We start from the raw sequence: 19,095 nt of genomic DNA on the forward strand, positions 1-19,095 counted from the left end.
TTCCTCCTGCTTCCTGCTCATAGCAGCCTCTGCCTGGATGGTCTTCCCTGCTTCTTTGCTGATCAATTCTTGTCATCCTTTGAGCCTCAGTCTGCTTGTCACTTCCTTAATAGAGTTATTCTCTGATCTCCCATGTTATTTGCTTTCATATTCGTTGTCATGATTGCAATTATATATTAGTTGTAAATTGATTTGTTTTGTGTCTGTGTTACCCATTAGACTAGAAGCTATAAGATGTCAGAGACTATACAAATCCTATGTACTACAATAGTTTCACTACTTAGAATAAAGCCCAATGCATAATAGATGCTTGAGTGCATAAATGAATGAGCATTTTTATGAATGACTATCCTAAAAGACTTTCAGAGAAACAAATAATTCTAATATTATTAACACTCAGAGATTAATTCCCCTTCTTGCTCCTGCCCTCAATGGACACGGGTAGCCTTCTCTGGGTCATGTAATTCACAGGAAACATGCATACATGTTTTATAAAGTAACTTCCACTTTTATAAAAACAAACCAAAACCATCAAGCATTGAGCAATGAAAATCTTCACTTGCTCCCAAATGGCTTATCGGGTATAATATGAAAATTTAAAAGTATTTGTTTCATTTAAAATTGTCTCATTTATGCATATTAGCATGGGTTTTCCTGTAATTGTTTTTTAACATTAACCTGTTTTGAAAATGTATGCTGTTGGGTAAAAAGTGCAAGAAAGTATTCTCATAGCTATGAAATATCCACATGTTGAAAGCTTTAAGTATATGATTATCAGTAAACTTAATGTGGTCTCTTTCCTTTAAGGTGCCAACAACCCCACCAGTATGTCCATGACCTGTTTCTGTATCCTTTCAGTCTTGAATTACCCTGCTGACTCAGACAATTGGAGAACAAATTAAAGGCAACTTAAGAATTTTTTTCTGATAGAAAAATCTGACCTTAAAGAACCCAAGTCTTGAATATCTTTCTGTCAGGGGGCTAGCAATTCACCAAATTTGCACTGAAGATTTCACATGTTCTCACTTTTAATGTTTTTACTATTATTGTCTTAACTGGAATGGATACAATACTCAATTGGTTAGTCATTCCCTTTCCCAGTATAAATCATTATTCAATTAAAAGGAAGGGAAGGAGAAATCTTATTCTATTCTAGAACAAATTTCAAACCCCTGGGTACTTCTGCATTATTCTTCTCATACTCACCTTTTCTCCTTTTATCACCTTATATACAATCAGAAAAATAACAGTGTAAATAAATGATAAGTTTTCAGGGTAGGTATCAAACACATACCTAACTTATAGCAAGAAGAAACCTAGTTAGATGACACCAAGCCTTTCTCTGTAGTGACTGACCTGCACACTTCTAAATTATCAGACTCATCATCGCAGGTGGCAGGAGGCTTCTGAACAGGGTTATTCACCGGGAGCCCTGCATCTTCCATGTACTTGTTGCCTTCTTTAATTGCCAGTATTTCGGTGCTTGAATCTGTTTCTGAAAATCTCTTCTTTATTATTTCAGTTTGCCTAAGACTTTGCAAGAGCTGAGGATCTCTGTGGTGGTATCTACCTTTGCTATTCTCATGATTCCCAGACGATCTCTTAATCTCAAAGGATCCTCTAGTCAGGGAAGGGCCGCACTCTTGGTACCTTGTGCCTTTGCCTCTGCAGAGATTTAAAGAGCAACTCTCACATTCCATCGGCTCTTGTTGATTTTTACCTTTGGATCCCAATTCAACAAGCTCAATTCCATTAGGAGTAGAAGACTCATCTAAGTTTTCGCATGGCTTATTATTATTTCTCCTTCTTCTTCTTGACAGTCTGAATTTAACTTGGGCTCTTCTTTTTGCCTGAATCCAGTGACTCTCATCTGTGGAAGCTGAATCTGAAGAATCTGTAGAAAGCTCCCTCCATCTGGAGCTTGAGATTTGGAGGTGAAAATCATTTCTTCTCCCTTTTCTTTGTTCTTCTGCATGCTCATATCTCTCAGGGGCCCTTCTCCTCCTTCTAGGTCTCTGTTTTACTGGTTTTTTAACAGACTCCTTCCTAGCAGGGCTCAGCACCATGACAGGGGTGCAATACTCAAATGCCTCTTCTGACATGTCATGCAAGATGGTAGATCTAGACAAAGCAGCAGGCAAAGGATGGGAAATGGGAATGGAGAGGAAAGCCATGGAAAAACAGAGAGAGAGAGAATGATGAAAATGACAGCAAGGACCAGAAGTTGATAAATAAAGGTCAGCTGAAGAAAATGTACTAAATGAAAAAAAATTAAGCCAGTATAAATTGTCCATGACAATGTAAGGCAGAAGCAAGAGTCACACTTTCTCAGAATAAAAAACAAAAACACAAAACACTGATCTAAAAAACATTGAATAAGATCATTTGCTCAGCACTTACCTGCAGATGTCCTGAGTGGATGGACAGACAGACAACCTTGATTGGCTCCTGGGAGCTGTCCCTGTTGTTGGGCTGCTTGCCTGGAGAAACAAGTTAGATAATTTGGCATCTTGGTTAAGATAATACATGGTTGATATCTTGCTTTTTTTCCACATATTTAAAAAATTACAACAAACGTGGCTGTCGGTCATGTTGCTCATAACGCAGTGCACAGAATATAGGAAGTTGGAGGGTTCGTTTTGCAAAAGTAAAACTTATTTGAGGAACTTGGGACAGCTGAGGTGCTGTACTATTTTGCTGTTACTTCATTTGTGAGAGAGGAAGATGATTCCACAAGTTTCTATTCTATTTACTGTAATCATTCGAGTGGGAATTTGCTTGGGAAACAAGGGAGCAACACTTGAAGATCCTGTGATATAAAGGACTAAGTACTATTATGTGACAAGGATGACAATATGAGAAGCCTAAATATTCAAATAGCCATTAGATTGCTAGATACTGCCTGTAGCTAACATCAAGGCACTATGAGATAATATATTTGAAAACACTATGTAATATTTAAAGGCCTGCAGTTATTGCTAATATTATTTCATTGGTGAAACTAATAAAACCTATCCATTGCTACACTTTTGACACTTTATGTCTTTTAACCCTGTGACCATACGGAGCCTGAGAACAAGAAAGCCTGAAATAATTCAAATGATTAGCACAAAGTTGAGTACATTTCAGTAAATTCCTACCTTTGAAACCCATTTCCTTCAGTCTATTTGACTTTGACTTTTGTATTTAATAGAGATGATGATGATGATGATAAATCAAAAGCTAGAATGTAGGGATTACTTACTGTGTGCCAGGCCTTGTGCTCTGGCTTTATCTACTGTATCTTTCATTTTTACAATGATCTTACAAGTGAGAAATGATAATAACTAGTAGTTTTGAGTGAATATTATATGTTAGTTCCTGTTCTAAGCCATTTTCATATATTTATTTATTAATACAATAAATGTATGTAGTAAATACTATAATTAGTTCCCTGTTGCAGCTGAGGGAATGGAGAGATTTGAGGCTGCTTCTCACTAATAGGTGACAGAGCAGAGATTTGGACCAGGAATTCTGTTCTCTTGTCCACCAAAAATATAGCTTCTCCATAGCATGGGAGGAAACCAAGGAAGTCCTGGGTCCAGATTCAGGCCTGTCTGACTGTATAGATGAAATACACAAGTTTGCCACCAAGAAAATAACAGTTAATGTAGGAAGATTACCCCAAATTTCAAAGTCATGCTAAAAAGTCTCATTCTAGAAATTTCTATATTAGAGATATTTAGTGATGATTATGGGATCCAGAGAAGGAGAAAGTAATCCTGCCCAACTCAAGAAGTCAGGAAAAATTCAAAGAGAAGGTATAATAGGCTGAATAATGGTTTCCCAAAGATATCTACATCCTAATCTTTGGAAATTGTGAATATGTTTTCTTATATGGCAAAAGGGACTTTACAAATGTGATTAAGTTAAGGATCTTGAGATGGGGAGATTATCCTGAATTATCCTGGTAGGCCCAATGTTATGATGAGTATCCTTATAAGAGGGAGACAGTAGAGTTAGGGTCAGAGAGAGAAGATGAAGAAGAGTAGAGGTAAGAAAGGAGGGAAGATACTACACTGGTGGCTTTGAAGGTAAAAATAGGCGTCCCCAAGCCAAGGAAGGCAGGTGGCCTGTAGAAACTGGGAAAGTCTAGAAAATGGGCTCTCCCTTAGAGCCTCCAGAAGAAATGCAGCCCTGCTGACACCTTGATTTTAGCCCAGTGGGATCCACGTTTGGCTTCTGGTCTTTAGAACTATAAGGTAATAAATATGTGTTGTTTTAAGTCAATAAATTTTGTGGTAACCTGTTACACCAGTCATAGGAAACAGGAGGAGACACTTTAGCTAACATTACAAGGCAAATAGGAGTTACAAAGGGAGAGATAAAAATATTCTGGGCAGAGTAAACAGTGTGCTGAGAGAAGGATGGCACTCTCAACTTGCTCCAGTAGACTGGTAGATATCTGCACACTTCTGATTTATAATTTTCTCAGTCTGTTTTTTATTAGCCTATAAATACTATGTGTATTTTTAAATCTTTGTACATCATCTTTGATCACCAGTCCATTTTCAGTAATCTCCTTTAACATCTGTATCAAAACTCAGTTCTTGAAATGGCAGTATAGAGAGGGACTCAAAGTAGCCGGCTTGGATTGGCTCAGAGCCAAGAGGGACTCCTCATTATGGAGAAAAGGTAAGTGGAAGATTCCTAGTAGTTCACATTCCCACCACATATGCCTGCAATCCTGGCCAGAGGAGAGCCTCTCAGCCTTCACAGGCCCTGAGCCTAGTACAGAGAGCTTCCTGGAGTCCATGTGACTGCATTGTCTCAAAGAGGAGTTCCAAATTGGGTCCTCTCCACCTCCTGGGACCCAAACAGCCGTGACATGGCACTATTTTGAAAGCAGAACCAGCTCCAAAATACATCTTGACCTGGGGCCCAATAGTACTTGCATCTCCTCATCCCTGGGGCTTCACTGACATTACCCCATATCCACCCAGAGGGTTGTAGCCTCACCACACCAGCTGGACCTAGCATGTAGCTGCATTACTGTCACATGAGCACACAGAGCTCCTACACCCTGGAAAATAGGCTGTCTGGAGAATCAGGGAGGCTTTCCCAGGATATAGGAAACCAAAGTGTGTGATCCTCAGAACCTGAGAATCACCTGCTTGGGACCACCACCAATATAGCCATCCTGCCCCCTCCAGTGGCAAGGCCACTGCTTGTCCACATACATGCTATCAAAGAACCTGAGAACTGGCCTGCTTGGGGCACACTGCTGCCACCAACAAAGTCAATGAATTCAGTAAAGTCTCAGGATACAAAATCAATACACACAAATAAGAGGCATTCATATATGCCACTAACAGTCAAACGGAGAACCAAATTAAGGACTCAGTACCCTTCAAAATAGCAACAAAGAAAATAAAATACCTAGGAATATATTTAACTAAGGAGGTAAAGGACCTCTATAGGGAGAACTATGAAACACTGAGGAAGGAAATCGCAGAGCATGTAAATAGGTGGAAAATCATACCATGCTCGTGGATCGGAAGAATCAACATTGTTAAAATATCTATACTACTCAAAGTGATCTACAGATTCAACACAATCCCTATTAAGTTACCAACATCATTTTTCACAGATATAGAAAAAATAATTTTACACTTTGTATGGAACCAGACAAGACCCGTTTAGCAAAAGCAATTTTAAGCAATAAAAAAAAAAATGGGAGGTATTAATTTGCCAGACTTCAAACTATACTGCAAGGCTGTGGTTATTAAAACTGCTTGGTATTGGCACAAGTGCAGGGACACAGACCAGTGGAACAGAACAGAAAATCCAAATATAAAACCATCCTCATATAGCCATCTAATCTTTGACAAAGCAGACAAAAACATACTCTGGGGAAAAGAATCCTTATTCAATAAACGGTGCTGGGAAAACTGGATAGCCACAGAAGACTGAAACAGGACCCATAGCTTTCACTTCTCACAAAAATCAACTCATGGTGGATAACAGACTTAAACCTTAGTTGCGAAACTATTAGAATTCTAGAAGAAAATGTAGGAAAGACTCTTATAGACATTGGCCTAGGTAAAGAATTTATGAAGAAGACCCCTAAGGCAATCACAGCAACAACAAAAATAAATAAATGAGACCTGATTAAATCAAAAAGCTCCTGCACAGCCAAAGAAATGGTCACGAGAATAAGCAGACAACCTACAGAATGGGAAAAAATTTTCGCATACTACACACCAGATAAAGGTCTGATAACAAGAATCTATTTAGAATGTAGGAAAATCAGTAACAAAAAATCGAACAACCCTATCAAAAAGTGGGCAAAGGACATGAACAGAAACTTTTCAAAAGAAGATATAAGAATGGCTAACAAACATATGAAAAAATGCTCAACATCTCTAATCATCAGGGAAATGCAAATCAAAACCACAATGAGATTATCACTTAACTCCAGTGAGAATGGCCTTTATCAAAAAGTCCCAAAACAATACATGTTGGCGTGGATGCGGAGAGACAGGAACACTCATACACTGCTGGTGGGACTGCAAACTAGTGCAACCCCTGTGGAAAGCAATATGGAGATACCTTAAACAGATTCAAGTAGACCTACCATTCGATCCAGCAATCCTATTATTGGGCATCTACCCAAAAGAACAAAAGTCTTTCTATAAAAAAGACACCTGTACCCAAATGTTTATAGCAGCACAATTCACAATTGCAAAGATGTGGAAACAACCCAAATGCCCATCAATTCATGAATGGATTAGTAAAATGTGGTATATGTATACCATGGAGTATTACTCAGCTATAAGAAATAACGGTGATATAGAATCCCTTTTGTTCTCCTGGAGAGAGTTGGAACCTATTCTATTAAGTGAAGTATCCCAACAATGGAAAAATAAGCACCATATGTACTCACCAGAAAATTGGTTTCCCTGATCATCATCTAAGTGCACATTTGGGAATAACACCAATTGGGTATCGGACAGATGTGGGGGGTGGGGGGAGGGGATGGGTGTATACCTACATAATGAGTGCCATGCGCACTGTCTGGAGAATGGACACGCTTGAAGCTCTGACTCAGGGGGATGAGAAGGCATGGGCAATATATATAACCTGAACTTTTGTACCCCCATAATAAGCTGAAATAAATAATATAAAAAAAAGAACTATATGCAACAAATTGGAAAAGCTAGTGGAAATAGATAAATTCCTGGACACACATACCGTATTAAGATTGAATCAAAAAAGAAATGAAAAATCTAAACAGGCCAAAAATGAAGAACAAGTTTGAATCAGTAATAAAATGTCTCCCAGAAAGGAAAGCCCAGGAGGACCAGAAGACTTTACTGTTGAATTCTACCAAACTAATACTAGTTCTTCTCAAATTATTCCAGAAAAATTGAATAGGAAGGAACTCTTTCTAATTTATTCTATGAGTCTAGAATTACCCTGATACCAAAACCAAACAAGGACACACACACACACACACACACATAAATACACACACAAACTGACCTACAAGCCAATACCCTTGATGAAAATAGATGCAAAAATACTTAACAAAATACTAACAAGCAAAATACTAAGAAACAAAATCCAACAGCACAACAAAGAGATAATAAACCATGATCAAGTGGGATTTATCCAAGTGATGCAAGTATGGTTCAACACATACAAAGCAATAAATGTGATACATCATATCAACAAAATGAATGACCAAAACTATATGATCATCTCAGTAGATGCAGAAAGAGAATTTGATAAAATTTGATATGCTTTCATGATAAAAAACTATCAATAAATTATGTATAGAAAGAATATACCTCAACACAATAAAGCCATATATGACAAATGAAAAAAAAAGCTTCCAGATTTTCCTCAAAAAACTGGAACATGGCAAGGATGCCCATTTTCACCCCTTATACTGAGCATAGTACTGGCAATCCTAGCCAGAGCAAGTTTGAGGCTGCAGTGACCTATGATTATGCCACTGCACTCTAGCCCAGGTGACAGAGCAAGACTGCACATCTTTAAAAAAAAAAACCCTCACTTCTTTTAAGTTTCTATTTTTAGATTAACTTCATTTCCACATCCTTTGAACAGCTAGCTATACACCTAATTTTTGTAAAACATGAATTTCTCTTCTCTAAGCAGTATGTAATGTTTCATTAGATTGTACACCTCTTATTCCATGTATGTCCATAGAGACTAGTAAGGAACTCTGCATGTAGCAGGTACTAAGTAAAAGTCATCAGTGAAGTTTCTACTTACCCTCTTTAAAAAAATCAAGGCAGGCCCCCAAATTTCCTCAAATCACTGATGATGTTATTATGAATGTGAATCACATTATGATTAGCATCAATAATGAATATCTATAGCTATGAAGCTGTACAGGCAAAGATGCTGAAATACACATAATCATAATAAAACACATTTTATAATCTCACAGGTCTGAAAAAATGTATGTTTTACCAGGGGAAAATGATTTATCACCGAATAGTAACAGAATATTAGAAACACACAGCTTTCCTTTGTAGGGTTTTTTGATCTACCATGACACTGAATCAAGTAGCATTTATATCTGTAGCCCTTAAGTATTTTGAAGGAAGCAGAAAATACTCTTTGTTGCTCATAAAGAATATTCAAATATTTCATACCTAATTTTTGTTTGCACACATTCAGTTTGCTGGTGGGCTACTGTATCAGGCACTGTACCTGTACCGTCAGACCTCTTCTGGACTCACCTGAAGGCTGAGTGCTTCCCACTTCAGTGTCTGTGCCTATCTGCTTCTCTGCCCTATGTCTTTTCAAGTTCCGCATGCCTTTGCTTGGCTGCACACAGGCACAACTCAGAAGTGTGGCATAAGTTAACACCCCTGGGAACAACCCTGGGACTGGAGTCAATACATAAGTGCTCTCTTCTCCACTCCTCAGAGGGGCAGTTCTAAGCAGTTCTGCCGTAACTTCCAGAGTTTTCCTCAAAGGTCCCAAGCTCAATGGAGCCCAGTTTCCCTCAGCTTATTAGGCCTTTATTAAAAGTTCTCCTTTGCATAGTTGTTTTTGTGCATAGTTATTCTTCTTGGGATCACTTCTTAGAAAAACTACCTGCCCCAACTAAAACAGCATCTAAATTAAAACTGGGATTTATTTGACCAGCTGACTCTTGTTACGGGACCCAACTGAAATAAAATTAACCCTAGCTTGTTTTACTTTCAATTCACTTGCTCAGTGAACAGAAATTAAATGTCTATCACATAACAGATACTATGGAGAGTTCTGGGAATAAAGAAACAAACAGCAACCTAAATAGGTTTCTTATTTAGTGGACGCGAGATATGAATAGACAGGCAATTTAAAACAGTCTGTATATCCTGCCAGAGTCCTGTAGTGAGAGTTCTCATGAACAGAGGGCACCTAGCACAGAGTACAGCAGGGATTGAATGTAAATGTCCCAGAGAAGGTGACACCTGACCTAGTCAGGGTAAGTGTGAGTAAAGTGAGGGCTGGCCATCCAGACAGGGACAAGAGTGCGCAAGAGCACAAAGTAATGACAATGTGTCCTGGTATGAGAAATGCAGAAAGTTTTGTAATGACTGAGGGGGAGATGGTGAGCGAAATAAGAAATGATACAAAGTTAGGATGAAGAAATAGATGGAAGTTTTGACTGTTACGTTGACATGTTTGGACTGCATCCTCAAAAGAATGGAAAGTTACTGCAAATGTTTAGCAGCAAATGGAAATAATTAAATTCGGACACTTGAAAGCTCACTTTGGCAACTGAGAATTGGAAGGTCCCTGGCTATAAGCAGAGAGTGAAATTAGAATTCAATATATCCAGAAAGCAGTGAGGATGGAGAAAAGGAATAATGTGAGTGATATAATCCCAACTGGTTGTTTTATTTTTAAATACGATAAAAATTATTGCAAGATCAACTGAAAAAAACTGAAATGGGGAAGGATCTAGGAAAATTCTTTAATAAAGCTAAGTGGTATCAGAAGTTTGAGTACTTTTAACAGATATCAAAACATAGTATGACTTCAGAAATTAATAGAATATGTGAGTGGTACAGAGAGAGAGACACATCAATAGAATACAATTTAGAATCTAAAAATCTATCTTCCTATCCCTTAGTACATACAAAGTTGCATTTCAAATCAGTGGGAAAAGGTAGGTTATTAAATAAATGGTGTTAGAAAAAATGACTAGTCATTTGGAAGAATGGAAAGCAAATTCCCTACCTGACTGCTTATCGTAAAGTTTAAGTGGATGAAACATTTAAATATATTAATAGTAAAACAAACCACAAAAGTATGAGCAAAAAACATAATTAAATATGTTTATAATATTATGGAATGGAATCCCTTTCTTATGATGACTCAAAACAAAAATGAATATAGGAAAAGACAGATAAACATGATGATTTAAAAATAAAAACTTCTAATTTATAAAAAAGAAACACATAAATTTACATGCCAACACTATCCCAGACAAAACTCAAAATATGGCCATAAATAATGCCATATTTCATAACACATATAATAGCCAAATAGCTCGTTTCTCTAGTATTCAGCGATCTTTCACAAATCAAGAAAGAAAAGTTGATCGGTCATACAGAAAAATGAGTAAAACACGCAAACAGGTAGTTCACAGAAGGGGAATTACACAGGACCAAAAGTCATGTGTAAAAAGGTGTTCAATTTCAATAAGTAAACAAATGCAAATTCAGCTAACAATGGTATCCACTTTCACTTATCAGATCATCACATCTTTTAAAAAAATCACACCCTTGATCACTTCTGATTTTATTTTATTTTATTCATATATTTATTTTTACTAAGATCAGCATATTTTATAAAAATTGGTAATAACCAGTGTAGCTAAGGTGGAGAAACCAAGCATTGCCGTATATTGTTGTAGTAATAATACCTGTAAATTGGTACAACTTATTTAGAGGGAAATTTGATAAACTCTATTAAAATAAAAAAATCTATGCCACTAAAGTCAGAAATGCTACTCACAGGAATTAATTTTGTTAAAATATTTGCACAATTGCACAAAGATATATTTACAAGAATGTTCAACGTAGCATTGTTTGTTAAAGTAAGAAATTGGAAACAACCAAAATGTTTATTAATTATTTACAATGAAATATATAAGCCATTAAAAAGAATGAGTACATCACACACATACATTTGTAGGCTATATTTTTAAGAGAAAAATCACAATTCAGAATTGTATATAATATGACCTCATTTGGGTAAATAGTGCTTTACTGATGTCTGTTTGCATATGCACAGGAAAATCTGGAGAAGTCCACATCCAGCCATTAGCAATGATTATCTCTGTGAGGTGGCATCAAGGAAAATCTTTATAGCTCAGGTTAAATATTTCTGTAATGTTTAAAATATCTAATTTTGATAACAGAAAAAATTTTAATTCTATTGACAATGTCATAAATGACGGCCATTAATATCAGAGCCAAGATGTACAGATTTCTTTTCCTCAGTATTTACGCGATAAAGTTGTTGCTTACTTAATCTCTTTGAGCTCCACTCTTTTCTTCAATTAAATGTAGTCAATAATAACACTTACATAAAAAGGTTATGAAAAGAATAACATGAAATCATTGATCTGATAATTGCTTTGGAGAGTGTCAAAGAGTTGTAATAGGACACTAATTTTGAAACATTAGCATTCTTTTTATTAATCCCAGTAAGCCATATATTTCCCTGTACATGGACTCAACAGTATTCCCCTGTTCAGAGGGAAGACACATAACAGCCTTAGGCCAGTGACTTTCAGTCCAGGATAAAAATTAGAATTGCTGGGGAAGTTTTTAAAAAATACCTTTGCCTGGTCCTGGTTCAGGAATCTCTGAGAAATGGGACCTGGACATCAGTATTCTTAAAATGACTTAAAATGACTATAATGTGCATCCAGAGTTAAGAACCACTGGCTTAGATCAAAGAAGGCCCTCTCTTACTTTGAATTTCATATTAGATTTTTACAGGCTCCAGTGAGATAATATCTTGAAAGCTTAATTTTTTTTTTTTTTTTGAGACAGAAAGAGAGAGATAGAGAGAAAGAAAAAAAAGTGTTTTCTAAATTCCCAAATCTTGCTTTGCATATCCAGAGGAGACCTGGGAGTTCTAGTTTTACTACACCCTATAGTGTAAGGAGGGATGGCGTAACTTAAGGGAATTCACAGTGTACAGGAAAAAGAATTGCTCTGCTCACTCTACTTACTCTAGAGCAGGACAGGGAGAGAAGAACAAAGGGTGAAATTGGTTTGGGAGAAGGTGGGAGGTAGGGCAGGTGATGTGGAAGACTCACCAGGGTATTCCTGAGGGGATATCAAGAGCATGATGTCTGTTTTTCTTTTCCCCGGAAAGACTGTGCCCTTCCAGCCAGCTGCTCAGCCAGCATGGGCAGTGCCTAAGTGGAACCTGCATAGTAAGGTAGAAGGGACTGGAGCGGATGGACCTGAGCTAGTTCCTCCATTCCCAGACCCTGACATGGGGTGAGAAGATCCGGACATCTTGCATTTTCCTGAGTGTGTGAAAGATAGCCGAGATTGCTCACCTAAGGAAGAACCAGGGATCACCAGAGTTAAAGTTAATATGGCTTTATAACAAAGGCTCACAGGAAAGACTACCTAGCCAAGAAGCCTGGCATTGCCAGTGAAAGGTGACATGAGTTGAAAGACCAGAGCCCTGCTTGACCATGACAAGAGAGCTGGCCACCAGGCCCACCAACCAGTAGGACTTTAATAATAGGTCTGAGAGGCTGGGCGTGGTGGCTCACGCCTGTAACCCTAGCACTTTGGGAGGCCAAGGCGGGTGGATCGTTTGCCCTCAGGAGTTCTAGACCAGCCTGAGCAAGAGCGAGACCCTGTCTCTACTAAAAATAGAAAGAAATTATCTGGACAGCTAAAAATATATCTAGAAAAAATTAGCTGGGCATGGTGGCTCATGCCTGTAGTCCTAGCTACTTGGGAGGCTGAGGCAGTATTATTGCTTGAGCCCAGGAGTTTGAGGTTGCTGTGAGCTAGGCTGATGCCACGGCACTCTAGCCTGGGCAACAGAGTGAGACTCTGTCTCAAAATAATAATAATAATAATAATAATAGGTCTGAGAAAAACCCGGAGGGCAGAACTCTAAGCAGAGGTTCCTGCCCCTGTGTATTCAGAAAATTGAAAGGAAATGAGAGGAAACCCTGAAAGACTGAATGTGATCAAGTTCCGAACTGGTAGAAACTGAGAGATCTTATTCCTCTGTTTTTTTTTTTTTTTTTTTTTTTTTTTCCAAACATTTCCCACATACAGGGAGGGAGCTCAAGAAGAAGATAAAAACTGAGATCACTTTTAGAAAATCACATGCTTTTCCCCACTATATTGTGTAAAATTTACCCTTCTACACGCTGAGGGTTATGTGGGATTCTTAAGAAACTCTACTTAGCAAACATGTGCACCATGGGCTGATTACAAAATCTAGATGTCGGAGAAAGTGATCTCGAAGCTGAGTCCTGTGGCACAAAGGAAGATGCAGGTGAGACAACAAAAAGAAGAAAACAATGGCATGGCAAGTCGTCTTAATGCTTCTTTGGCACACCAAGGTTTGGAAGGAACTGAATATCTTTTCCAAAAAGGAAAGCCAAATCTTTCTCTGGCAATTCACACCATTAGAGGAGTGGCTTAGAGCAAGACTAGGCTTTTTTAGCAGATTAAAAGGGGAAGATGCAACTAATGATGCGGAATCCGGCCCGTCTTGGGAGAACTTAGCCAGTAAGTGGAGCTGTTCTCATGCACAGAGCCCACGCACAGCCAGGGCACATTTCCTCTTGATAACAGAGATGGAATAATGACTGTCAGCAGGGAGGGCATGGCAAGAAATTTGGTTTGAATCACCAGCCTATTTTTGAACAGAAATGGCTATGTAATCCTATTAATATAGACCAGATCCAAGAGAAGATTTGCTGGCAGTTCAGGTTGAACCACTGGGACCAGATGATAAGGCTAGTTCTGAGAGCAAGGACCGACTCCCTGAGTAATGACTAGGAACCATTCTGGGAAGGAGTTGAGGACCCATTCTAGCATCCAGGCTACCTGGTAAAATGTAAGAATTCTGGGAAATAGACAGTGAAACAGATTCAGGTGCTTGTCTCGGTACCCTGCGTCACATGCCCTCAGTCCAATTCTCATGTCAGCTGCAGCTCTGGTGAACAGTTCCTCATAAGTGCCGACTCACTTCACGGTGACAATCTCCCACCTCAAGTGAGAGCCACTTAGCTTCTACTTTCTGATGCTAATTCCACGAGAATCCACTTGGCCTTGCCCGAGCCTGGATGGGAAGGAGTTAACACTTCCAGGAGCAACTCTCAATAAAAACGGGGACTGGGAGCTTGTGGAGAAGCGATCCATCTTACTGTTCCTCAGGTGGAAAATTCTCAGAGACATTTTGGATATTTTTCAGGAATCCCTTCAGAATCAACTAACTTCATTAATTACTACTGAAGTAGCTAATTACTAAATTCATTAGTAACTTCAAAATGTCCCCTTAAATTAACTTTTTCCCCATCCTTGTGTCATTCTCCCTAGTCCCTCATTTATGATTGCTGAGAGCTTCCCAAGTACACTACCTACACCAACATTTTTGTCACAAGTACTGCTCTGAGGAGAACCCAGGCTGAGAGACAGGTGGTACCAGAAAGAGTGCTAGAAACAGATCCACAAGGTTGAATTTAGGAGGTGGATCACTCATGGTCAGACATAACCAGGAACCCTCTGCTGCAGGGGAATGGGGTGGTGACAATGCCTACTGAGATGTGGCACCACAGTTACTGGGTTTGAGGAGGTACAGGTGATGGGGAAGCCTGCAGTAGCTCTAGCGTGTATAGTGAGGGACAATGGTAATTATAAGGCTATGCAGTTGTTAATTGGCCCAAGGCTTTGTGTACTGCATTGGAAACTTCCATAAAGGAGAATGGCAAGTTCAGCTGAGCCAACTATCAACCAAGGGCACTCTGTGAAAGCCTGTATACAAGCGTAGTGCACAGTGAAGAGACGTTATTCCCATGTAAACCTCAAAAAAAAAAAAAAAAAAAAAAGAAAGAAAAAGAAAAGAGGGCAGGAACAAGAGGATAAATGAATCAACCTCCAGTCCTTCATGTGGTCAATTCTTGGAGACATTCTTTACATTTCTTAGCAGATCCTGCTAAATAAAGCCCTCTTGTCACATCAGTGACTTCTGTACTATACCCTTGTTTTGGTTTCTTCTCCTTCTCTGTCTCATGCTCCTTCTCTTACTTCTGCTGCCTAGGGAACACTTCCCAAACAAAGTGCTTGCGCAAGTCCTTGTTCCAGGTTCTTCTTTTGTGAGAACATAAACTCAGGCACTAGAAGATGAGGACGAGATGTACTACCTAACAGATAGTCAGTACTTAGGTGCACAGAGCAGGGCTTGAGCTGCACATTGGAGGAAAAATAGGTTGGATATTGCCACTGCACCTGCTGCTGGCCTGGACTGTCCTCCATGCTACTGTAGTTTTGTGTGTTCCTTGTCACCTGCATGCCCTAGTTTTAGGTCTGATCCCATTGCAGGCAGGTCAAGTTCCAGATCCTGAACACAGTTAATTGTTGAGAAATAGAACAATATTCTTCTTACTGTTTTCACTACCTTCCATTTTCCTCCTGTTTGCTTTGTGCTACACAGAGTTTTGAGATTTATCTTTCAAAAGTACAATCCCAGTCATTTCCTTTCTCTTATCAAAAGGTTCCAACCTTTGGATAGGTTTCTCACTATCTAACAAATTAAATACAAAAAGATCAGCTTGGGATTTTAGAGCCTTTGTGTTCTGGATCCAATTGACTTTTCTGGTATTAATTTCAGCCACTTTTCTTAATTCTTGTTTTCCAGCAAAACCTAGTGCATGTGTTATTCCCAGACATGGCCATGCATTTGTTTCTTTGACTTTGCTCCATAGAGAAAACAGTAAGAGCCTAGTCTTGGAATTTCCCTCAAGGCCAAGTTCATTTTCCTAGTTTTACATATACCCATTTTCCCATTTTTCTTAGACTCCTAGAACCCTTTTAAACTTCTCTTTTGGTAATAATCTAAGATTTATTTTATCATCTGTGTTCCTGTGTAACCATTTCCAATCAGCCACAATGCTCTACAGTTAATCTTCTTTTTTGCTTCACCACCAAATTGAAAAAAGAGGCCATGTGTTTCTCATTTTGGAAATCTTCATAGTGTCTTGTATGCAACAGGTAGCTAATAAAGAGTTGTGGGGTTGAACTGAGCTTTGTAATAGTTGAACCAAGTTGAATTGACCTTGGTAAATCCTATTCTGATTGCAGTACAGATAGAGATGACAAGCATATCGTAGTGAACAAAGGAGAAAGGGCTCTCCTCTCCTCTGTAGAGGTGGCAATTCTTCTCTGTAACAAGATAAATGAACTGACACCAAAATTTTATATAGGCCTTGAGGCCCTTTCCTTGGACTTCGGAATCAAAAAGCATATCAAACAACGGTTGTATCTTCTGTTTTCTTTCTAAAATACAAATTTTTATTTAGAAAATGACATAATTATATTATGTAGAGAAGAGTGTGTCTTTTAACAATTTTGAAGCTGGCAGGATCTGTTTAAAAAGAAAACATGATAATTGAGGATAAAAATGAATTAAAGTCTTTTAAATGCATAGCCCTATTCAGCAGCAATGTATTGTTTTAATTTGCTAGTTGGTACATTACGAGAGCTTGGTAATTTGTTCATCCCTTTAATAGGTGCAAGATTGAAATGGGGCTGGGGAGGGAAAAATAACAATTGGCTGGATGAGCAGAATAATATGTTCTTTGAAATGAAGCATTCTTTGTAATGGATGTTTATTTCAGATGATTACATTGTACAGTGCATTCAAACAGGAAAAACAAACAGGAGGCCAGCTGCACTAATTTTATCAAAGTTATTTATATCAGCAGTATAATTAAAGGCAGTAATTTCAAATTAGGTTTTCTGAGAATCCATTTATAGGCGACACAAGGCAACTTGTCTCTGTGGCATCTAGGCCGTGATTATGCTCTGGGGGCAATGTTAACTATTGCCAATTGGCCTTGGCATTTTGAAAATTAATTGTTGTTTCAAAAGATTCTAAAGCTTTTGCCTTGCACTGCCCTGAACAGCTTAGATCTGCTCTACTAGGAGACCCCAATATATAATTTATGGATGTGACAAAGAATAATCATGCCTAATCATTTACAAATGACTTCTCTTATTTCGTAATACATTAATAATACTTTGTGAAGAATGATTCTGGAACTTCAGATGGGAAATGGTGTTGAGGGAGTTTCTTTTTTTAAAAGCCCCCATTAATTCCAGCTATAGTTCCTGAGTAACTGTTGAAGAATTAAGTATTAAATAAAATATTAAACTGGTTCTATGGAACAGAAATAGGCCAAAAATGATCTGAGGGGCTCTTTTCAGTTATAAAAAACGATATTGAACGGCTAAAAAAATAAATTTTGAGAATGTATTTATGCACTCTCAGGGCTAGAGGGAACCTCATAAAGAGGACCTGTTCTAACCCACATCTGACATGATTATCCCATTTATGGCATTCTCAATATGTGGTCATCTAACCCCTGTTTGGCCAGTAGCAGGAAATTCACTATCTCCTGAGAATGTCCCTTGCATTTTTAGAGTGCTCTAACTGTATCATCACAGTATTATACTGAAGTCTGTTTCTCTGTGGTTTCTAGCAATAGTCCTAGCTTTATCCTCCAAAGCCACATTTGCGTAATGTCTAAGTCCTTCTGCTGTATCATAGACCTTTACTGCTTATTGATCCTCATACATACCTTATTCTTGCACACTACACTTAATCTCCTTCCCACCTTATATAAGGTTGGAGCATACATTTGAAGTGGTGAGTAATTAATTTTATCAGAAACATAGGATGCAGGTGACAAATCTATTAATTGTCAACTTAAGTCATGTTCAACCTTATTTGATATGTAATCAATGAAGTGCTCTGATTAGGAGATAAGGATGACAAGTGTCCTTTAAAAAAAACTAGTCTATTGAAAAATGAAATCAAAGAAAATGCAATTTACAGCAGCCCCTCACCCATAAAATACATACTAATTCATCAATGAGACTGCATATATAGTCCAGAAATAGACCCTTACAACTATAGTCAATTAATATATTAGAAAGGTGCCAAGGCAAATCAATGAAGAAAGGAATGTTTTTCAAAAAACAAAAAGGTGCTAGAACAAATGTATAGTCACATGGAAGAAAATAAATCTCAAATCTTACATTACAACATATTAAAAATTCACTAAATGATTCGTATAATTAAACAAAAGCTAAAACTATAAAATTGCTAGAAGAAAATATAGGAGAAAACCTTTGTGACCTTGGAGTAGGAAAAAGATTTTCTAGGTGAGACATAAATAGCACAAATCATAAAATAAAATGTTGAAAAATTAGACTTTACAAAAATTAAAAACTTTTGCTCCTAGAAAGACATTGTAAAAAAAAGAGAAACTGCAAAGGGAATACTAGATTAAGAACTTGTATCCAGAACATATAAATAGCACGTACACTCTTATAACTCAATAATAGGCAGGTAAACAACCTAATAAAAATGGTCTAAAGATATGAGAATCCACTTAAAAATATGAATTTCCAGTAAGCATATGAAAATATGCCTCAAATCATTAATAATCAGTGAAATGCAAATTAAAGCTACAATCATATGGCACCATATAACCATTATAATAGCTATAATTAAAAATACTGACAATATCAAGTACTGGCAGTTTGCAGAACAACTGAAACTTTTGTACATTGTTAGAAGAAATGGAAAAAGGAAAATCATTTGGCAATTTCATATAAAGTTTAGCATGACCTAACTATTCCACTTTTATATATTTAATACTTACCTCAGAGAAATTAAATCATATGTCTACCACACTAAGACTTCCGCATGAATGTTGATAGATGGCAGCTTTCTTCATAATAGGCCCAAACTGTCCAAAATATCCATCAGTAGGTGAATGGATAAAGAAAATGTGGTATATTC

At 37.7% G+C, this 19,095-nt stretch overlaps 1 protein-coding gene across 2 annotated transcripts in view; it reads right to left on the reverse strand.

Moving 5' to 3' along the window:
- The window catches only part of MARCHF1 (membrane associated ring-CH-type finger 1), a 275,802-nt gene that overhangs the window by 71,996 nt on the left and 184,711 nt on the right, over positions 1-19,095 (reverse strand). The window contains exons 3-4 of one of the 2 annotated variants that reach the window (XM_069493427.1): positions 2,401-2,480; positions 1,357-2,121 (exon numbers count right to left, since the gene is read on the reverse strand). In XM_069493427.1, coding sequence (XP_069349528.1) covers positions 1,357-2,121; positions 2,401-2,480 — 845 coding nt within the window. The remainder of the gene's footprint in view (positions 1-1,356; positions 2,122-2,400; positions 2,481-19,095) is intronic. The other variant, XM_069493428.1, reaches the window with a different exon arrangement.

Source organism: Eulemur rufifrons, chromosome 18 (genome assembly GCF_041146395.1).
Source record: "Eulemur rufifrons isolate Redbay chromosome 18, OSU_ERuf_1, whole genome shotgun sequence".
In the NCBI taxonomy this organism is placed as follows: domain Eukaryota; kingdom Metazoa; phylum Chordata; class Mammalia; order Primates; family Lemuridae; genus Eulemur; species Eulemur rufifrons.